The 21549-nt window shown below is 34.6% G+C and overlaps 1 protein-coding gene across 1 annotated transcript; it reads right to left on the bottom strand.

Moving 5' to 3' along the window:
* Positions 1 to 4277: 4277 nt before the first annotated feature.
* Positions 4278 to 21476, bottom strand: LOC100376953 (MORN repeat-containing protein 4-like). Its single transcript, XM_085504470.1, has 7 exons — positions 21392 to 21476; positions 20520 to 20547; positions 20029 to 20089; positions 13329 to 13403; positions 12595 to 12709; positions 6791 to 6900; positions 4278 to 4479 (listed from the first exon to the last, which is right to left on the bottom strand). Exons 4-7 carry the CDS (start codon positions 13390 to 13392, stop codon positions 4331 to 4333), a joined length of 438 nt encoding a protein of 145 aa, XP_085360596.1. The 5' UTR covers positions 13393 to 13403; positions 20029 to 20089; positions 20520 to 20547; positions 21392 to 21476; the 3' UTR covers positions 4278 to 4330.
* Positions 21477 to 21549: the final 73 nt, after the last annotated feature.

The following is a 21549-nucleotide window of genomic DNA, read 5'->3' on the forward strand; positions in this document are numbered from 1 at the left end:
GAGATGAGTTACTGTCATGCTATTGGTCAGAATGCTGTTTTGATACGAGTTACTGTCATGCTATTGGTCAGAATGCTGTTTTGCGATGAGTTATTGTCATGCTATTGGTCAGAATGCTATTTTGAGATGAGTTACTGTCATGCTACTGGTCAGAATACCATTTTGAGATGAGTTATTGTCATGCTATTTGTCAGAATGCTATTTTGAGATGAGTTACTGTCATGCTATTGGTCAGAATGCTATTTTGAGATAAGTTACTGTCATGCTATTGGTCAGAATGCTGTTTTGAGATGAGTTATTGTCATGCTATTGGTCAGAATGCTATTTTGAGATGAGTTACTGTCATGCTATTGGTCAGAATGCTGTTTTGAGATAAGTTAGTCATGCTATTGGTCAGTATGCTGTTTTGAGATGAGTTACTGTCATGCTATTGGTCAGAATGCTGTTTTGAGATGAGTTATTGTCATGCTATTGGTCAGAATGCTATTTTGAGATGAGTTACTGTCATGCTATTGGTCAGAATGCTGTTTTGATATGAGGTACTGTCATGCTATTGGCCAGAATGCTATTTTGAGATGAGTTAATGTCATGCTATTGGTCAGAATGCTGTTTTGATATGAGTTACTGTCACGCTATTGGTCAGAATGCTATTTTGAGATGAGTTACTGCCATGCTATTGTTCAGAATGCTATTTTGAGATGAGCTGATGCCATGCTATTGGTCAGAATGCTATTTTGAGATGAGTTACTGTCATGCTATTGGTCAGAATGCTATTTTGAGATGAGTTACTGACATGCTATTGGTCAGAATGCTATTTTGAGATGAGTTACTGTCATGCTATTGGTCAGAATGCTGTTTTGAGATAAGTTAGTCATGCTATTGGTCAGAATGCTGTTTTGAGATGAGTTACTGTCATGGTATTGGCCAGAATGCTGTTTTGAGGTGAGTTATTGTCATGCTATTGGTCAGAATACTATTTTGAGATGAGTTACTGTCATGCTATTGGTCAGAATGCTATTTTGAGATGAGTTACTGTCATGCTATTGGTCAGAATGCTGTTTTGAGATGAGCTGATGCCATGCTATTGGTCAGAATGCTATTTTGAGATGAGTTACTGTCATGCTATTGGTCAGAATGCTGTTTTGATATGAGTTACTGTCATGCTATTGGTCAGAATGCTATTTTGAGATAAGTTACTGTCATGCTATTGGTCAGAATGCTGTTTTGTGATGAGTTATTGTCATGCTATTGGTCAGAATGCTATTTTGAGATGAGTTACTATCATGCTATTGGTCAGAATGCTATTTTGAGATGAGCTGATGCCATGCTATTGGTCAGAATACTGTTTTGAGATGAGTTACTGTCATGCTATTGGTCAGAATGCTGTTTTGAGATGAGCTGATGCCATCCTATTGGTCAGAATGCTATTTTGAGATGAGTTACTGTTATGCTATTGGTCAGAATGCTATTTTGAGATGAGCTGATGCCATGCTATTGGTCAGAATACTGTTTTGAGATGAGTTACTGTCATGCTATTGGTCAGAATGCTGTTTTGAGATGAGCTGATGCCATCCTATTTGTCAGAATGCTATTTTTAAATGAGTTACTGTCTTGTTATTGGTCAGAATGCTATTTTGAGATGAGTTACTGTCATGCTATTGGTCAGAATGCTATTTTGAGATGAGTTACTGACATGCTATTGGTCAGAATGCTGTTTTGAGATGAGTTACTGTCATTCTATTGTTCAGAATGCTGTTTTGAGATGAGTTACTGTCATGCTATTGGTCAGAATGCTATTTTGAGATGAGTTACTGTCATTCTATTGTTCAGAATGCTGTTTTGAGATGAGTTACTGTCATGCTATTGTTCAGAATGCTGTTTTGAGATGAGTTACTGTCATACTATTGGTCAGAATGCTATTTTGAGATGAGTTACTGTCATGCTATTGGTCAGAATGCTGTTTTGAGAGGAGTTACTGTCATTCTATTGTTCAGAATGCTGTTTTGAGATGAGTTACTGTCATGCTATTGGTCAGAATGCTGTTTTGAGATAAGTTAGTCATGCTATTGTTCAGAATACTGTTTTGAGATAAGTTACTGTCATGCTATTGGTCAGAATGCTATTTTGAGATGAGTTACTGACATGCTATTGGTCAGAATGCTGTTTTGAGATGAGTTACTGTCATTCTATTGTTCAGAATGCTGTTTTGAGATGAGTTACTGTCATGCTATTGTTCAGAATGCTGTTTTGAGATGAGTTACTGACATGCTATTGGTCAGAATGCTGTTTTGAGATGAGTTACTGTCATTCTATTGTTCAGAATGCTGTTTTGAGATGAGTTACTGTCATGCTATTGTTCAGAATGCTGTTTTGAGATGAGTTACTGACATGCTATTGGTCAGAATGCTGTTTTGAGATGAGTTACTGTCATTCTATTGTTCAGAATGCTGTTTTGAGATGAGTTACTGTCATGCTATTGTTCAGAATGCTGTTTTGAGATGAGTTACTGTCATGCTATTGGTCAGAATGCTATTTTGAGATGAGTTACTGTCATGCTATTGGTCAGAATGCTGTTTTGAGAGGAGTTACTGTCATTCTATTGTTCAGAATGTTGTTTTAAGATGAGTTACTGTCATGCTATTGGTCAGAATACTGTTTTGAGATAAGTTAGTCATGCTATTGTTCAGAATACTGTTTTGAGATAAGTTACTGTCATGCTATTGGTCAGAATACTGTTTTGAGATAAGTTAGTCATGCTATTGGTCAGAATACTGTTTTGAGATGAGTTACTGTCATGCTGTTGGTCAGAATGCTGTTTTGATACGAGTTACTGTCATTTTATTGGTCAGAATGCTGTTTTGAGAAGAGTTAATGTCATGCTATTCTTCAGAATAATGTTTGAATGACACACTTGAAACTCAAAACATGGAAAGTGCAAAAGTAAATTATCTTTCAAAAGATTTACTAAGAGCTAAAATAATTCAATCAATAATGGTTTGTATGGTTTGACATGCATGTGTGATCAGTCAAGTATCAACTGCTTCAGATGTTTTAAAAATTAAAACAAATATGGATGTAGTAAGTCCATTATTAACTTAAATTTTGAACTAAAAAAAATAACTGAAATGTGGCATAATTTTGTTAGCATGGTATCGTGATTTGACGGTTTAAACATAAAATATAGCCACTGCAAACCATTGGAAATCTTGCCCTGAATACAAATCATGTATATGTACCGTCTATATTTTATTTTTACTTATAATTAATTTTGACTGAAGGAAATAAACATAAAAAAAAATATGGTTTTTAAATTGGTTAAAAAAAACACTCAATACCCTTTTAAATTCAGCTGAAAAACATTAATTTATTTTGCAGAAAATTACAATGGTACCTACTAGGTTAATGGAAAGTCAGTGTATAAATCATCTATCAACACACAGTTGTCTAGACCGGAATACAATGCCTCATTGATTAAAAACATCTGTTGATGTACATAGGCACTGACATGAATAATTTCCTTAATAATGACACATAAAGGCACATGTTTATATATTCATAAGAACTGTAATGCTTGATAGGTGAATAATTTGCATATAATTTGCATATTTTTCACATATTTCATACTATCTTCCATGTACAAATATAAAATATATTACAGAAATTAATTTCAAAATGGCGACTGAGGTCACCAAAGTTCATGCTCCCATGCTTGAAGATTTCCGAGTTCTTTGTAAAATAAGAAAGTTTATTCAATTTCTACCATAATCTAGTGCATATGGCGGGGGTCATTATATTTCTGGTTGATCAGAACGCACCTGTATCATTTCATACTGAATGTTCATACTTGAATAATTTGTCGATAAATAATTCACAATAAATAAACATTTTTATTTTCTTGTTTATTTGGTTATTTTTTATTATATTTAACTGTCAAATCAGTTTGAGATTATTTCAGAAAGTCAAATCATCACTGTCTGGCATCACAGTAGTGTAATCTTTATTGTGAGTATACTTTACCTGTTACTGGTATAATAACGCTGGCACGTTACACATTTATTTAAAAAAATTTCATGTAAATTTTGTCAAATGAACAATTTTATAAAAAATGAAATTGCGATTCAGTTAATTCACATACATCAAAATAGCTCCCATATTGATTTTTGACTACACCAAATTCAAACAGTTCTTTACACTAGAATATTGTATATGCAGCGCCCTCACACAGCAGAATGGAATGTTTGAAAGAACTCCGAAAACGTCAATCTTAAAAAAAAATCTTTTCCCTGTGATTTTTGTAGTTTGTATATTGATATTGCAGATTGATACATCCCTACAAATGCTGTGCTTTGGCTATTGTTGCAGCACGTTGTGCTCTTTGAACAATTTCTGGACATTTCTTCCTTTCAATAAACCGGGTCCCTTGAAACAGTCCTTCATTTCGTGGGAGACCATGGGTACCATCAGCAAACGTCAGAAGACCTGAATCGAAATACGAAGAGCCGACAGATTAATTGACCCACTCACACCAAATTAAGTCATATAAGATATACTGCTTACCAATTCAAGTCTTCACAACAACCATTTCCCTACTAACCATTGGTAGTCTGACAACATACATTGGTCTATCTGCTCTCATATCGATAAATACATTTTGTAGAGCATTTTTTATGAAATTCTCTTTCCTTTGCGACATTTTGACAATAAGTGTGACACACCTTTCATACTGACAAGAGACTAGGTTCATTTGTCTTTGTTTATTTTGATTTGATTTGATTTATTTCACCAGAAAATATACAACAACAGAAAACAAACAATGTGAGAATGAAGAAAAAAGGATGTTTGAAATTTTCTGGTTAGGTCTAAGGAAAATAGTTCGTCTGAACTAATCTAGTCCAAGAACCAACTTATTGTGTGATATTATGGTAATAAAACTGGTTAAATGATTAAATAATGATTAGAATAATTAAATTAAAATGGAGTTAGGTAGGTAGGACATCCAAGATAGTAATATACAACTTATAGAAAGAGGAAATAAAAGAAAATAACAAATCTGATGTGTAAAAACATATTGATAAGGTAAAAGGTTTAATTCTGTAGTAGGTAATGCTTTAATGTGTTTTTGAAGTGTGTTCTATTATGGGATATTTTAAGGGAGGCTGGGAGTGAGTTCCAATGTTTAACAGATGCAAATTTTAGATTATGCTGAGAAATGGTCAGTTTAACTTTTGGAATTGCATGATTACTTTGGAATATTGACTTCGTCGGATAGCTATGAGACAAATCATCAAAGTAGTGACTCAGATTATTGGCAAAGCGAATATGTTTAAGGTAAAATATTTATAATCATTTTCTTTCACTTTTGACAATAAAATTGGATGCAAATGTTCTGTAATTTTTATTTTTACAAACCACACTGACAGAATATGTATATTTTTAATTGTTTTGGATCAAAGATTCCAAACTTAGTTCATCGTCATTTTTTGTAGACAGGCAGGCAGATTTAGCAGAGGACTATGTGTGGAAGGTTACACAAGTTGTTGGTGAAAGGGTCAAGAACCGGACTACATGTTGACAATAGTAAACAAAACAAGCCATGCATGGCACAGTCCCCGATATCAAATTTAAGATAAATAATTTTGTTTATAGTAATATATCTGGAATATAACCATGTCAGGAATATGATTTTTTTAAATGATTGACATTTGTATCTGATCGTCAAACAAGTACTTGTCCATATTGAGAGGTATTGCTCTGGAACAGCATTCAAAATTAGCCATTTTGAATACATGTATATATATATAACATGATATATAATGAATATATAAAATTTAAATATAATCAGTCAAAGAATTTAAGAGATATGGCTCTAGAAGCCCAATCATTAAAACAAAATGGCCACCAGACAGCCATTTTGAATCCAATCTGAAAAATAAAATGACGTGCATCAGGAACCTGTAATGTCTAATGTGTGTTATAAGTTTGAACAAAATCCATCCATGAATGCAAGAAATGCTTGATATTCAAGGATTTTTTTAGCACAAAAATAGCCACCATTTGGCTACTTTGAAAAGGGTCGTCAAACCAATATATTCGTATATCTGTGACATGATGTATAATGAATATTAAAAATTTGAACATAATCAGTCAAAACAAGTCAGACATATGGGTCTGGAAACCCATTCATTAAAACAAAATGGCCGCCAGACAGCCATTTTGAATCTGATCTGAAAAATACAAGCCATGCATGGCACAGACCCTGTTAGTTATCAAATTTAAGATATATAGTTTTGTTTATAGTAATATAGCTGGAATATAACCATGTCAGAAATATGATTTTTTAACATTAAAATGATTGCCATTTGTATCTGATCGTCAAACAAGTACTTGTCCATATTGAGAGATATTACTCTGGAACAGCATTCAAAATCAACCATTTTGAATACATGTATATATATAACATGATGTATAAGGAATATATAAAATTTGAACATAATCAGTCAAAGCATTTAAGAGACATGGCTCTAGAAGCCCAATCATTAAAACAAAATGGACGCTAGTCAGCCATTTTGAATCCAATCTGAAAAATAAAATGACGTGCATCAGGAACCCGTAATGTCTCATGTATGTACCAAGTTTGAATGAGATCCATCCATAAATGCCAGAAATGCTTGATATTTGATAATTTTTTAGCACAAAAATGACCACCATTTGGTCATTTTGAATAGAATCGTCAAAGCGTCCAAACGGGGACTAATTAACAATGGTGTATTACCACACTATATTTCCTTACCATTTCCGTTGACTTTTCCATCCCTGTATTCGCCTTCAAACTTCATTCCATCACATCTTAAAAAAACACCTACACCATTAAATTTACCCTGGCTGAACTCTCCCTGATAGCTGAAAAAAATGACAATTCAGCTGTGATTTAGAATCTAAAACAACTATTACTGTGAGTGAATAACATAACCTTTTGAACACCAAAGTCAAGTTTTTTCACCTTTCACAAAATAAACCTGTATGATTTTTTTCATATTTTATCAGCAATTTTGATCAAGACCTGTGCTTATGGAAAATTTTTGTCAATTTGGTCCAAAAGCAGTCTTTCGTCTGAGATAGCTTCACTGTTAGCAATACACATTTCAGTTAAAGAACCGAAGATATCATAAACAATATGTATAGTATCAAAGCAATCGAAAATTTCACTTTTTACCAAAAATAACAAAAATATTCATTAAAATTAGAGAATTGAAGATATAATCATCAAATGAACAAATCTGAGAGAGGTCCACATGTAGTACCTATATATGTAATATCAAAGTAATTGGACTTGCGGTTTTTAACAAGAAGTCGAAAATACCACTTTTTACCAAAAATATAAAAAATTTCACCAAAATTAGAGAATTGAAGATATCATCATGAAATAAACAAATCTAAGAGAGGTCTACCCAAGGTACATATACAGCATTCAAAGCATTTAAGAAGAAGTCGAAAAAGTAAAACATTGACATGAACGATGCTGAACGCCGCCGGACAATCAATCATATGATAGGCTCCGCTCGACAAAGTCAACAGCGGAGCTAAAAACTGTTCAAAACGTTACACCAACAATTTGGCTGCAAAAATTATGGTGTTCAAAAAAGAACATGAATCAATGGGATAACTAGAATAAATCAAATCTGTTTTGGAATTTTTTTCCACACAAATTCTCAAAATCCACTGAAATTTCATGTTGCAAGTCCATCATCCCAAATAAAATCTTGTGCAAATCAGCTATTTAATTATGCTGTGACATTTATAGTTTGACCAGCTTATCTTGAAAACACTGATGAAAGAACTGGAAGTAATATATAAACTGAAAGTTTATTAACATAAATGGCAACAATAAGGACAGACATCAACAAAATAAAATATTTACTGCCATTAAGTGTCACCTTTGACCTTTGACACCATCTTATTTTTTTCATCACCCACTGAAATCATGAATAATAATCCATCAAAATACTGAAAGTAATACAATAATGTACAAAATGTCAACCAAAATCATAATAAAATTGTGTAACAAATAAATTAATGTACACAAGTCCACATGCAATAAATGTAACAGAATAATGAGGGTTGTATGTAACTCATTCCATTGATTAACCAATTCCGGCTCAAAATGATAGCGCAAATATTTGTCTATTTCCCACAATTTTTTTCTGAATTCCATGTCAAATGTGAACCAAATGGAAATAATACAATACTAATATTGTTGTGTATATTTTATTTAAAAATTTCAAACATAACTCATTATATTCATAGAATTTAACTTATTTTTGAACAAAGCTATTATTTGTGGAAGGAGGCAAAATTTGACAATGGTGTTAAATATCTAATGTTTTATGATTCAACCTACCAGCAAACATTGTTTTAACTTTTTTTTTAGCCAGCAATTTTTCGGCAAGGGATTAAAATGTAATCGTGTTTTACACTGAGCCTGTCCACTCTGCTGCTACTGTGTCTGGCAAACCAAATTAAAAAATAAAACAAGGGTGGGATTATATTGGTTGTAGGTTGTTCATTATAACCCAAGTCTATACTAAAAAGCTTCTTTTTTATTCTATGGAAATGTTTTTAGTTTCATACTGAAAATGAAAACAAAAAATTGGGGACACTGGAAGATCTTTTTTGAGATACAAGATTCCAAAATATCATGAGAATGGTCAAAACTGGTTTCTATGGTGAGATTATTTCTTCATATCTCAAAATTTTACTTGGATACATAGGATGAAAAAGTCGTATATTATAATTGATATGAGATCTAACATTGTGAAATAATTTTAAAAAATTGACATAATTTAGTGAGTTTCCATGGTGATACTATTTTCCGTTATTTATTATAATGCGTTGCATATATATGTGCAGTAACATGCTCAGTATTGCAAAATTTGAATTCGGTTCAAACATTTGTTGAGCCAACAGATTATCATATATGTAGAGGGTCGGCAAAGGCTATTTTCGCAAGCAGTAATACATTGTTTTTATTTTCGTAATAATGTAATTTAAATAAATAAAAAACGTAAATTTGTAGACATGGACAAGGTGTAAAATGTAATCAGCTATTTTATTCATCCGTAATTCGTACGCAATTCGCAATTTTGATTCTTAAACACAAATTAGCAATTTGCTTTATCTGTAAAGTGTAAAAATCTATTTTTTTACTGTACATAGAACTTCATTTTATTTCCTGTAGAAACGTAAAATCCCTTTTTTAGTTTCTGTAACATGTACCAGGTATCCCCCCTTGCAAATCCCCCTTATGTAATCCAACAGACTTATACATCAGCCTAAATCAAAGATGGTGGTAAGTAAAACACAGCCTGATCACATTCATGTCATATAATAGTACAGTTGGTGTGAGTTGGTTTTATGAAGTGTGATATAATGTTTGATGTATATGTGAAGCTTGAATGTGATTGGTTGAGACATATCAGAGATATTGCTCTGCAACAGCATTAACTTAATTGGCCGCCAGTCGGCCATTTTGAATCCGATCTGCAACACAAAGTGACATGCATCAAGGTCCCATAATTTTTTATGTATGTACCAAGTTTGAATGAAATGCCCATACACAACCAAGATCTGGTTTTGGTATAACAGAAATGCTCAATTCTGACGAATAAAATTGATCAAGATGCCTGAGAATCTATGACATACTGTATATGGAAACACATGATTTTGATATGGGCATTTTGAAAAACATGCAAGGATACTATACTTGTAAACAAAGGGCACTAATGAGGCACTCTATGAATGAGGTATTTCTAGAGGTAGGGGTTTGTCTCGTCTGCAGTTGAATAATTTTTGCTTTGATTTTCTTATGGGTTTTTTTCCCAATGCGACTTAATTTCACTTGTTTTTTTTAAATTCTTGGTAATTAGTGTCATTAGTGATGGAGTATAAAAACCACAAACGCAATGGGCAAATTTCGCTATTTTCGCTGACAAGTAAAATCTGCTAAATTAAACCTACTTGAACATGTAAAGTAACAACAGACTGTTTCCTTGACAGATTCTTGAAATTAAATCATCAAAATAGTACAACTAAAAAGTCTGTACAACATACCTAGAACAGATAAATAAAAACATCGTAGTTTAATGTTCGTCCGGACTTTTAGCCCTTGAAAGTAAGTGATCCAGCCCTTACATATGCCAACGATTGAAATTTGTTCAATTGCTATCAAATTATCATTCAAAATAAAATATTTCATTTGTGAGACGTGCTTTTGATACAAACCGAAGATCGCGATCGACCCTACACAAAACTATCGGCATTTTGTCTTCCTTGTCCTCGTTCGACAAAAACAAAAAACTCGCATATTTACTATTTGTTTAATGAGTGCATTTTTGTTTAAAAATATCAAACAAGAATAAACACTAAGTAAAATAGGAATCAACTGCTTCGTTTTATTTGAGTAAGATGGAAACCATGCGAAAACAATAGTAGTGAAACCCAATAGTAGTCATCACTGTGATTATTATATAAATTTCTTGCAAAGTCTGGAATGATACTGAAAAAAAATCGTTGATTTCCTTCTATATTCATGCTTGAAAGTAGGCCGAAGTATCCGCAGGTGAATACGAGTATCCAGATAATAAGTTAGGATTGATCAGTTCAGACGAATTGTTCTGTTCTGATTCATCATTGCAAAACAATGGCCTGGAAACAGCCCAGCTTGAGGGAAACAGTATCGTGGAAAGAAAGAACAGTATCGGACCCGACACCCTTAAAAGACCTGATGAGAACACTGCAGAATCGTGGGCGAAACAAAAGTTACGCGGCTATTGTCTAAGCGACGCAGGCCCGAGGAGAACACTGTACATGTAACCAGCACATTTACGAATCAAGATTGGCAGAAAGTTGTATGGCATCTGTCTTCGATTTTGTCCATTGATGAATATGACGCACAAAGCGAAATTGAACTTGCATTCATGAAAATCGGAAAGGGTACTGCCTTTACGTCAAACTGAAAAAATGGCCGCATCACTCTTGTAACTGCGCATGCATACGTACTCCCCATACTCGCATACATTTGATGTTTTTAGATGCTGTATCTGCTCAAATAACATCAATCATGATATAATAAATCATTATATACTAAAATTCGCAAATTTGCAGATCTTTCAATGAAATATTACCATTTTTTTTTTGCAACAGAATACGTTATTGCAATATGCAAATTAGGCTACTCACCCTAGTCAAATATTTGTTAAGAAACTTTAAAGACTCTAAGTTATAAATTAACAAGCCATGCATGGCACAGTCCCTGTTAGTTATCAAATTTAAGATATATAGTTTTGTTTATAGTAATATGGCTGGAATATAACCATGTCAGGAATATGATTTTTTAACATTGAAATTGACATTTGTATCTGATCGTCAAACAAGTACATGTTCATATTGAAAGATATTGCCATGGAACAGCATTCAAAATCAGCCATTTTGAATACATGTATATATAAAACGTGATGTATAACGAATATATAAAATTTGAATATAATCAGTCAAAGCATTTCAGAGATATGGCTCTAGAAGCACAATCATTAAAACAAAATGGCCACCAGACAGCCATTTTGAATCCAATCTTAAAAACAAAATGACGTGCATCAGGAACCCGTAATGTCTAATGTATGTACCAAGTTTGAACGAAATCCATCTATAAATGCCAGAAATGCTTGATATTTGATGATTTTTTAGCACAAAAATGGCCACCATTTGGCCATTTTGAATAGGATCATCAAACCAATATATCTGTCTATCTATGACATGATGTATAATGAATATTTAAAATTTGATCATAATCAGTGAAAGGAAGTCAGAGATATGGCACGAGAACCACATTCATTAAAACAAAATGGCCACCAGTCGGCCATTTTGAATCTTATCTGAAAAACAAAATTATTTGCGTCAAGGTCCCATAATGTCTAATGTATATACCAAGTTTGAACAAAATCCATCTGTAAATAGCCGAGAAATGCTTGATTTTTAGGATTTTTTTAACACAAAAATGGCCGCCATTCGGCCATCTTGAATCAGATTGTAAAACAAAACAATGTGCATCAAGGTCCTATAATGTCTAATGTATATACCAAGTTTGAACAAAATCCATCTGTAAATAGCCGAGAAATGCTTGATTTTTAGGATTTTTTAACACAAAAATGGCCGCCATTCAGCCATCTTGAATCAGATTGTGAAACAAATTGAGGTGCATATGTATAATATCATGTATGATGTATGTGTGAAGTTTGATTGTGATTGGTCCAGGCATTTCTAAGATACAGACACTGCGTCTGAATGGGGACTAATTAATGCAATAATTGACTAATTAATATGCATGGAATTGCACCAAAATCTAATCAGCGCATCTACTCATATATATTAGCTGTGTGCCAAATTTCATTTGAATTGAAATTGTAGATCTTGAGTTATCAGCGGAACAAAGTTTAGTCACAGAGTCACAGAGTCACAGACACCGGTATCACAAAAGCTCCGTTTCACGGGAGCTAAAAAACAGAATCTCTTTGAAATATTTGCTTCATTTGGTATACATACCTTGACCCATCAGGAAATGTCATGACACCATGCCCACTACATAAACCATCCTCAAATCCACCAACATACTGGGAACTATCAACCAATGATAACATACCAATACCATGTCTCTTACCTACAAAAACAGAGATAGTATCTATTAGCCATCACCTCCATCGCAGGCTTATTTAATTTGCATACAACTTTAAATACTCGGTGACAATAATAGTTGCACATATATTATCATCATTACAAATCATTTCCCTCAAAATTACATTTCCACTAAGTTTTATATGCAGAACACCTCCCACTGATTATTGTGATCACCATGAAAAGTCAGTTAGTTTAAAGTGAACAAATCTGGAAATACTAAAGCTGGGTTGACATTTGAAGGGGTTAATGCATTTAGCACCGAAAAACTGGTATTCCCAGAAATTCATGTGAATCACATGTCCTGGACACTGAGAATAGGATACAGAGGTCCAAACTTGGAGTGGTCCCAGACAATTACTTTTGTCATAGGCAACAATATATGGAAACTAAAACCTATATTTTGCAGAAACCATCTTTGCAGTTTGCAGTTTTCAAACAAACAGTTGTTTGAAAAGTAAGATCCTGACAGATTAGATTTGTGAAATCTGGGGAAATCACAAAAAACTTCATTGCACAATTGTAATTTTCCGATGAACAACCAATTTCACAGTGTGATAGTTCAGCTGGACAACCAAGATTTTTTAGAAAAGAATAGCACTTACCATCAAGCCATTCTCCACTGTACTCCTCACCATCCGGATATTTATAGAACCCCTTTGTTGTCATTTTTATTATTTCTATCAAATATAATAATACCGGTATATGTTTAAGTTGGTATCTGATGAAAGGGTCAATGATGAAGATGACACTCTATGATACACACTTATAATATAATAATACCAGTATATGTTTAAGTTGGTATCTGATGAAAGGGTCAATGATGAAGATGACACTCTATGATACACACTTATAATATAATAATACCGGTATATGTTTAAGTTGGTATCTGATGAAAGGGTCAATGATGAAGATGACACTCTATGATACACACTTCAGATAAAAAAATGGAAAATTACGGGAATGGATATCATGGTAAATACTGATTATTACAAATCGGAAGACAATCAATGAAAGGTTAGAAAAGGCTACAATGTAGTAATGGCTATCCAAATGTATTAGATATGGAAATTATTATAAATTATAGTACGTTATTTCTATAAGGTAGTAAGTCTCTTTGGCAATTTTCTTTAAATACTAAGACCCAATAATCCCATAGTAATCTGCTAGTCATTGTGGCAAGAATACTGCAGTACAGACAAAAAGAGCACACAGGGTCAGACTGTTTTATGTTCTTTCAGACTAGATGGGGCAGCACGTATTACATTACTCTCAATCCGCTGTATATACAACAAATAAAGCGAGTTCGCATAATCAATTTCAAAGAAAGATTGGCTCACTGTAGACCACTACTAAACTTTCTCTGCCTTTTTGACATATTTGACCAATTTAAATATCAACTTGGCATTTTTATTCATGACCTAATGTTTAGCAAAACTCTCGTAAGTTACAAAATTACTCATTTATTTTATCTAATCATAATCATCCCCCAAATTATCAGTCTGCTTTCAGTTTTCTATTCCTCTAAAGAAAACAAACTTTGGTCAATTCTGTCTTACATATTGTGGTACAAAGTTGTGGAATTCAATTCCGATTGAAATCAAATCTATTGTCAACTGTTCCACCTTCAAACATATTTAAAATGATAATGTATAACCTTTTTTTTTACCTATAATCCCATGCCATATAAAAATATGATGTTTTCATTTTGCCCACTAGAAATGATTATTATTAGTTGTAGTTTTACAATTAATTACGTATTGTTTTCGCCCTCAGTATACATTTTCTGCTACTTCATTAAATCTTGGAGGTCGATTCGACAAACTTAACAATGTTACTGACAGTAACTTCTACTTCCCAACCATATCTGCATTATATTATATTTCTGTAATTTTTAATAATTGAATATACCCGTATGTAATATTTATATATATGGCAATAAATAAAATAAATAAAGATGCCATATTCCTAACAGAGAATGTCCTGAGCCTGGAAAGCCTGGTCTGGCTGTATGTACTTCTGAGTCAACCCACAATCTCCTCAATGGTGGGAGGACATGCTTACCATTATGCCAAATATCAGGTTGGCAAAACCATGGGAGTCAACCCACAATCTCCCAAATGGTGGGAGAACATGCTTACCATTATGCCAAATATCAGGTTGGCCAAACCATGGGAGTCAACCCACAATCTCCCCAATGGTGGGAGGACATGCTTACCATTATCCCAAATATCAGGTTGGCAAAACCATTGGAGTCAACCCACAATTTCCCAAATGGTGGGAGGACATGCTTACCATTATGCCAAATATCAGGTTGGCAAAACCATTGGAGTCAACCCACAATCTCCCAGATGGTGGGAGGACATACTTACCATTATGCCAAATATCAGGTTGGCAAAACCATGGAAGTCAACCCACAATCTCCCAAATGGTGGGAGAACATGCTTACTATTATGCCAAATATCAGGTTGGCAAAACCATGAGAGTCAACCAACAATCTCCCAAATGGTGGGAGGACATGCTTACCATTATGCCAAATATCAGGTTGGCAAAACCATGGGAGTCAACCAACAATCTCCCAAATGGTGGGAGGACATGCTTACCATTATGCCAAATATCAGGTTGGCAAAACCATTGGAGTCAACCCACAATCTCCCAAATGGTGGGAGGACATGCTTACCATTATGCCAAATATCAGGTTGGCAAAACCATTGGAGTCAACCCACAATCTCCCAAATGGTGGGAGGACATGCTTACCATTATGCCAAATATCAGGTTGCCAAACCATGGAAGTCAACCCACAATCTCCCAGATGGCGAGAGGACATGCTTACCATTATGCCAACTGTCAGGTTGGCAAAACCATGGAAGTCAACCCACAATCTCCCCAATAGTGGGAGGACATGCTTACCATTATGCCAAATATCAGGTTGGCAAAACCATGGGAGTCAACCCACAATCTCCCCAATGGTGGGAGAACATGCTTACCATTATGCGAAATATCAGGTTGGCAAAACCATGGGAGTCAACCCACAATCTCCCCAATGGTGGGAGAACATGCTTACCATTATGCCAAATATCAGGTTGGCAAAACCATGGGAGTCAACCAACAATCTCCCAAATGGTGGGAGGACATGCTTACCATTATGCCAAATATCAGGTTGGCAAAACCATGAAAGTCAGCCAACAATCTCCCAAATGGTGGGAGGACATGCTTACCATTATGCCAAATTCCAGGTTGGCAAAACCATGGGAGTCAACCCACAATCTCCCCAATGGTGGGAAGACATGCTTACTATTATGCCAAATATCAGGTTGGCAAAACCATGAAAGTCAGCCAACAATCTCCCAAATGGTGGGAGGACATGCTTATCATTATGCCAAATATCAGGTTGGCAAAACCATGGGAGTCAACCCACAATCTCCCAGATGGTGGGAGGACATGCTTACCATTATGCGAAATATCAGGTTGGCAAAACCATGGGAGTCAACCCACAATCTCCCCAATGGTGGGAAGACATGCTTACCATTATGCCAAATATCAGGTTGGCAAAACCATGAAAGTCAGCCAACAATCTCCCAAATGGTGGGAGGACATGCTTATCATTATGCCAAATATCAGGTTGGCAAAACCATTGGAGTCAACCAACAATCTCCCAAATGGTGGGAGAACATGCTTACCATTATGCGAAATATCAGGTTGGCAAAACCATGGGAGTCAACCCACAATCTCCCCAATGGTGGGAGAACATGCTTACCATTATGCCAAATATCAGGTTGGCAAAACCATGGGAGTCAACCAACAATCTCCCAAATGGTGGGAGGACATGCTTACCATTATGCCAAATATCAGGTTGGCAAAACCATGAAAGTCAGCCAACAATCTCCCAAATGGTGGGAGGACATGCTTACCATTATGCCAAATTCCAGGTTGGCAAAACCATGGGAGTCAACCCACAATCTCCCCAATGGTGGGAAGACATGCTTACTATTATGCCAAATATCAGGTTGGCAAAACCATGAAAGTCAGCCAACAATCTCCCAAATGGTGGGAGGACATGCTTATCATTATGCCAAATATCAGGTTGGCAAAACCATGGGAGTCAACCCACAATCTCCCAGATGGTGGGAGGACATGCTTACCATTATGCGAAATATCAGGTTGGCAAAACCATGGGAGTCAACCCACAATCTCCCCAATGGTGGGAAGACATGCTTACCATTATGCCAAATATCAGGTTGGCAAAACCATGAAAGTCAGCCAACAATCTCCCAAATGGTGGGAGGACATGCTTATCATTATGCCAAATATCAGGTTGGCAAAACCATTGGAGTCAACCAACAATCTCCCAAATGGTGGGAGAACATGCTTACTATTATGCCAAATATTAGGTTGGCAAAACCATGGGAGTCAACCCACAATCTCCCCAATGGTGGGAAGACATGCTTACTATTATGCCAAATATCAGGTTGGCAAAACAATGGGAGTCAACCCACAATCTCCCCAATGGTGGTAAAACATGCTTACCATTATGCCAAATATCAGGTTGGCAAAACCATTGGAGTCAACCCACAATCTCCCAAATGGTGGGAGAACATGCTTACCATTATGCCAAATTCCAGGTTGGCAAAACCATGGAAGTCAACCAACAATCTCTAAAATAGTGGGAGGACATGCTTACCATTATGCCAAATATCAGGTTGGCAAAACCATTGGAGTCAACCCACAATCTCCCCAATGGTGGGAGAACATGCTTACCATTATGCCAAATATCAGGTTGGCAAAACCATGGGAGTCAACCAACAATCTCCCAAATGGTGGGAAGACATGCTTACCATTATGCCAAATATCAGGTTGGCAAAACCATGGAAGTCAACCCACAATCTCCCCAATGGTGGGAGGACATGCTTACCATTATGCCAAATATTAGGTTGGCAAAACCATTGGAGTCAACCCACAATCTCCCCAATGGTGGGAAGACATGCTTACCATTATGCCAAATATCAGGTTGGCAAAACCATGGAAGTCAACCCACAATCTCCCCAATGGTGGGAGGACATGCTTACCATTATGCCAAATATTAGGTTGGCAAAACCATTGGAGTCAACCCACAATCTCCCCAATGGTGGGAAGACATGCTTACCATTATGCCAAATATTAGGTTGGCAAAACCATTGGAGTCAACCCACAATCTCCCCAATGGTGGGAGAACATGCTTACCATTATGCCAAATATCAGGTTGGCAAAACCATGGGAGTCAACCCACAATCTCCCCAATGGTGGGAAGACATGCTTACTACATTTGTATTATGCTGCAAAATATCAGGTTGAGAGGATATGCAACACATTAATGCAACAGTTAATAATAAGCCCAACACAGGAATTGATTCTTGACATAACTTGATACATTCTTCATACATAAATAAGATCATATTTTGTTAAATTCAAATTTGACCAAATAGATTCTAAGAAAACATAAATATTACAGTCCCTTTCCTTACAAAAATGAATGATATGAATATAATTACATTTTGTAAATAAAAGTACATATGTTTGATTGTATTGTATCACTGGAAAAATAAGCTTCATTCATATGAAACTTGCCCAGTTCACATGTAGGACTGGTAGAAAATGCAGTACATTGAATCTAATCACAAAAAACAGTTGCACTATTGCCATACCAGATTTAAACAAAATCAGTGGAAGCATGTCTGCAATTGATCATGACATGTTCAAACACATGTACTTTGGACAAAATCAGTCAATGTACATCAAAAGAATGGCCAAGGCAAGAAATGATTAATGTTGATTTTAGTGTTTTTAAAAAAAAATGAGTGCCAATCAGCCAACGAAAATATGTGAAACAAAAATCATATCGATTTGCATATGAAGTCCATTATGACTTGTATTTGTGCCTACTTTGAACAAAATTGGTCCAAGCAAGTACACACAATTATGTCGAATGGACTAATGAATGAAACACAAATAACAAGTTTCTTTTTTTGAGAAATAAAAAATAAAAAATGTATATGCAAATGGAATCATAAGTGTACATAATGATGGTGGCTAAGACATTTTTGATGCAAGGATGAACTATTTCCTTGTAACTGGCTAGGTCAGATTTGTTTGAAAGAATCTGGTTGCACAATTCGAATATCATACAAATTATTTTAATATTGTGCTCTTAAACAGGCAACAATACATTTCAAAAGATAAATTAAAGTAAGAAAAGTCATATCCCAAAAGCAATATCAAGCTAAAAAGACAATTAAAAATATACAAACAAGCAAGGAAAGATTTGGAGAAGAGCTTAGAATCAAATATTTGTTTGGTTTGCAAGTGTCATAAATTTAGTTTAGGGGCTTATATTCTGACTTTTATGCTTAAATGTAACAATGGATCAACTGTTGCCTGGTTGGGTGTCTGTTTAATAATCTGATTTTGTTTTTCTTTGAAGCACATTAATTATCCATAAAAAAGCTATCTGAACATGTACAAGTTGACAGCTGTCCTGACCATGGGCAACATAGCATGATTAATTGATAGTGGGTCAGACAATTGTTAGTACTGATAATTTAGATTTTACTCACTCTTTCAGTTTAGTGGATATTGAATTAATTTAAAATAGATAAAATATGCAAATAACCTCATTACTCTATTGACTCATTCCTCACAAAAATTTTTTACATATATTTGAAAAATGTAATTAAATATGCAAATTAGCTTTTTATACAAGTTCGTCCTTTTAAATAATCAAGCATATTTCTACAGTCTACAGTTTGGCCAAATATGGCTAATGGTGTGCAAGATTAAATTAAAAATTCATTAAGCTAATTAGGACGATGAAGCTTATTTTTTTTCACTTTTGACATATTCATATGTCCTTGAGTTACTACTGCAATATAACAGAAACATATTAACAAATCCCTAATTGACACTTAAACTTGCAAAATTGTTATTAATACAAATTATTATGCAAATGAGATAATAAATATGTGAAGATTTGAACCATAATCTAATAAGGTCTGATCTTCAGATTATCCCAGGTCACTAACTAACAAATTCTTCAAACATATTGCAGATATATAGATTATATTATAGTTGTAATTAAAAACATTCTGAGAAGTAATTTTGAGTGAGGTTTTAGTAGACACACAGTAACAAACAAGGAGATTAAAGATTTCTCATAAACAAATTTATCAATTTAAAAATTGTACATTCTTTATTTTTTTAAATTGTGGTAGGTACAACAAGTAGTTTCAGAATAGAAAATAAAAGTGTAAAAACATGGTATCCAGACTTTACCTGGTTTGAGTACAGGTCTTAATTAATCTTTTCATGTACTGTAAGCAGGTACAGCCAGCCACTGGATAAATAGAAAAATTAGAATTTAAATAACTAGCAGGTGGGTGAATAATATATTAGTATTCATCCAAACACAGAGCATATTAATAGTGGAAATATTGTCACAGTTGCTTCTTGACCCAAGAAAGATAGTTCACATATGATTTAATGTGAGGCATTTACTAGGAAATACTCTATTCATTCTAGTGCCCCTCTCACAACATTTTCTCTAAGTGTTCATTTCAAGCTGTTTTTGCAAGTGTTCTTGCATATTTGCAGAGTGGGTATTGTGCGATTTAAAATAGATAAAGGCCAAAAACCTTGTTCATTTCCATTTCACACAATCAACTCTTTCCTAGTGTCACATTTTGTGATGATGATTAGATAAAATTTACTCAGAATATGATCATTATGTTGTACATTACCATACATGGATATTTTAACTACAGTACCTGTTATCTTATAGCTCCTTGTCCATACCTACAAGTAAATGTAGTTTAGTCAGAGTATGATTTTTGACACATGCAAAATGATCAAATAGATCTGACGAATTTAATAACCCTGGACCCTAGTGGTTGGTGGACAGTTCATGGTCACACCAAGTTGACTCATTGTGACTCACAGACAAGATGGAGGTACATTTCAATCAAATCCAGAAAAAAAAAAAACCCAGAAACTATCCCAGATATAACACAAATAATTTGGGTTTTCACCAACATTAATATGTAATACTAATAAACCAGTGTTGGAAACCAAGCTGTATGATTTAGTTGAAGGGACTTAGTGTATCACTGGACTGTTGGTCAATCTTAGAATAGTTCCTTATCTAAGATATTCGTTTTTCATAGCAATATTACTACCACAGTCACTTGAAGGCTGAAAATATCCAAATATCATTTTTGATGATTTTTTTAAATTAAGAAATCAGGAAATTTTTTTAAATAATAATAAATTCATAATTCAAGTGAATCAATAGGACTTATTATTTGTGGATTTTCAGCACTAAAGTGACAGCGGTAGTTACCCCCAATCTACATGGATCAGATACAAATAGCAATCTTTCAACCGTCGATTATGTGTATACTCGCCAGGTTACTTGTGATCTACTGGTATACATATACTGTATACGGTACAGGTGTACACAAGGTGTGGTCATTGTTAAACTCATTTAGTTGAAAACCTCCACACCTAAGCTGTCTATTTATGCGTCTTGACATCATTCAAAGAAACTCAAACATCACATAATCAAAAGAACAAGAACACAAATTGAATATTGTTCACCATTCTAAGGAAATTAAAAAGACGAACTTCGTCACCTGCTTACCTTTCAGCAGTGGTAGTTCAACGCGTCTCGTTTCCGGGTTTAACACTGTGTTTAAAGTTTGTGTATTACGTCACAACTATGTGCTCTTGGCAGAAACCATTTTGGTGTCTGCGCAGAAAAAGAAACTGTAAAAGACATTTTTAGTCATTTACGAATAG

This window comes from Saccoglossus kowalevskii, chromosome 10 (assembly GCF_978046115.1).
Source record: "Saccoglossus kowalevskii chromosome 10, keSacKowa6.1, whole genome shotgun sequence".
Taxonomy (NCBI): Eukaryota; Metazoa; Hemichordata; class Enteropneusta; family Harrimaniidae; genus Saccoglossus; species Saccoglossus kowalevskii.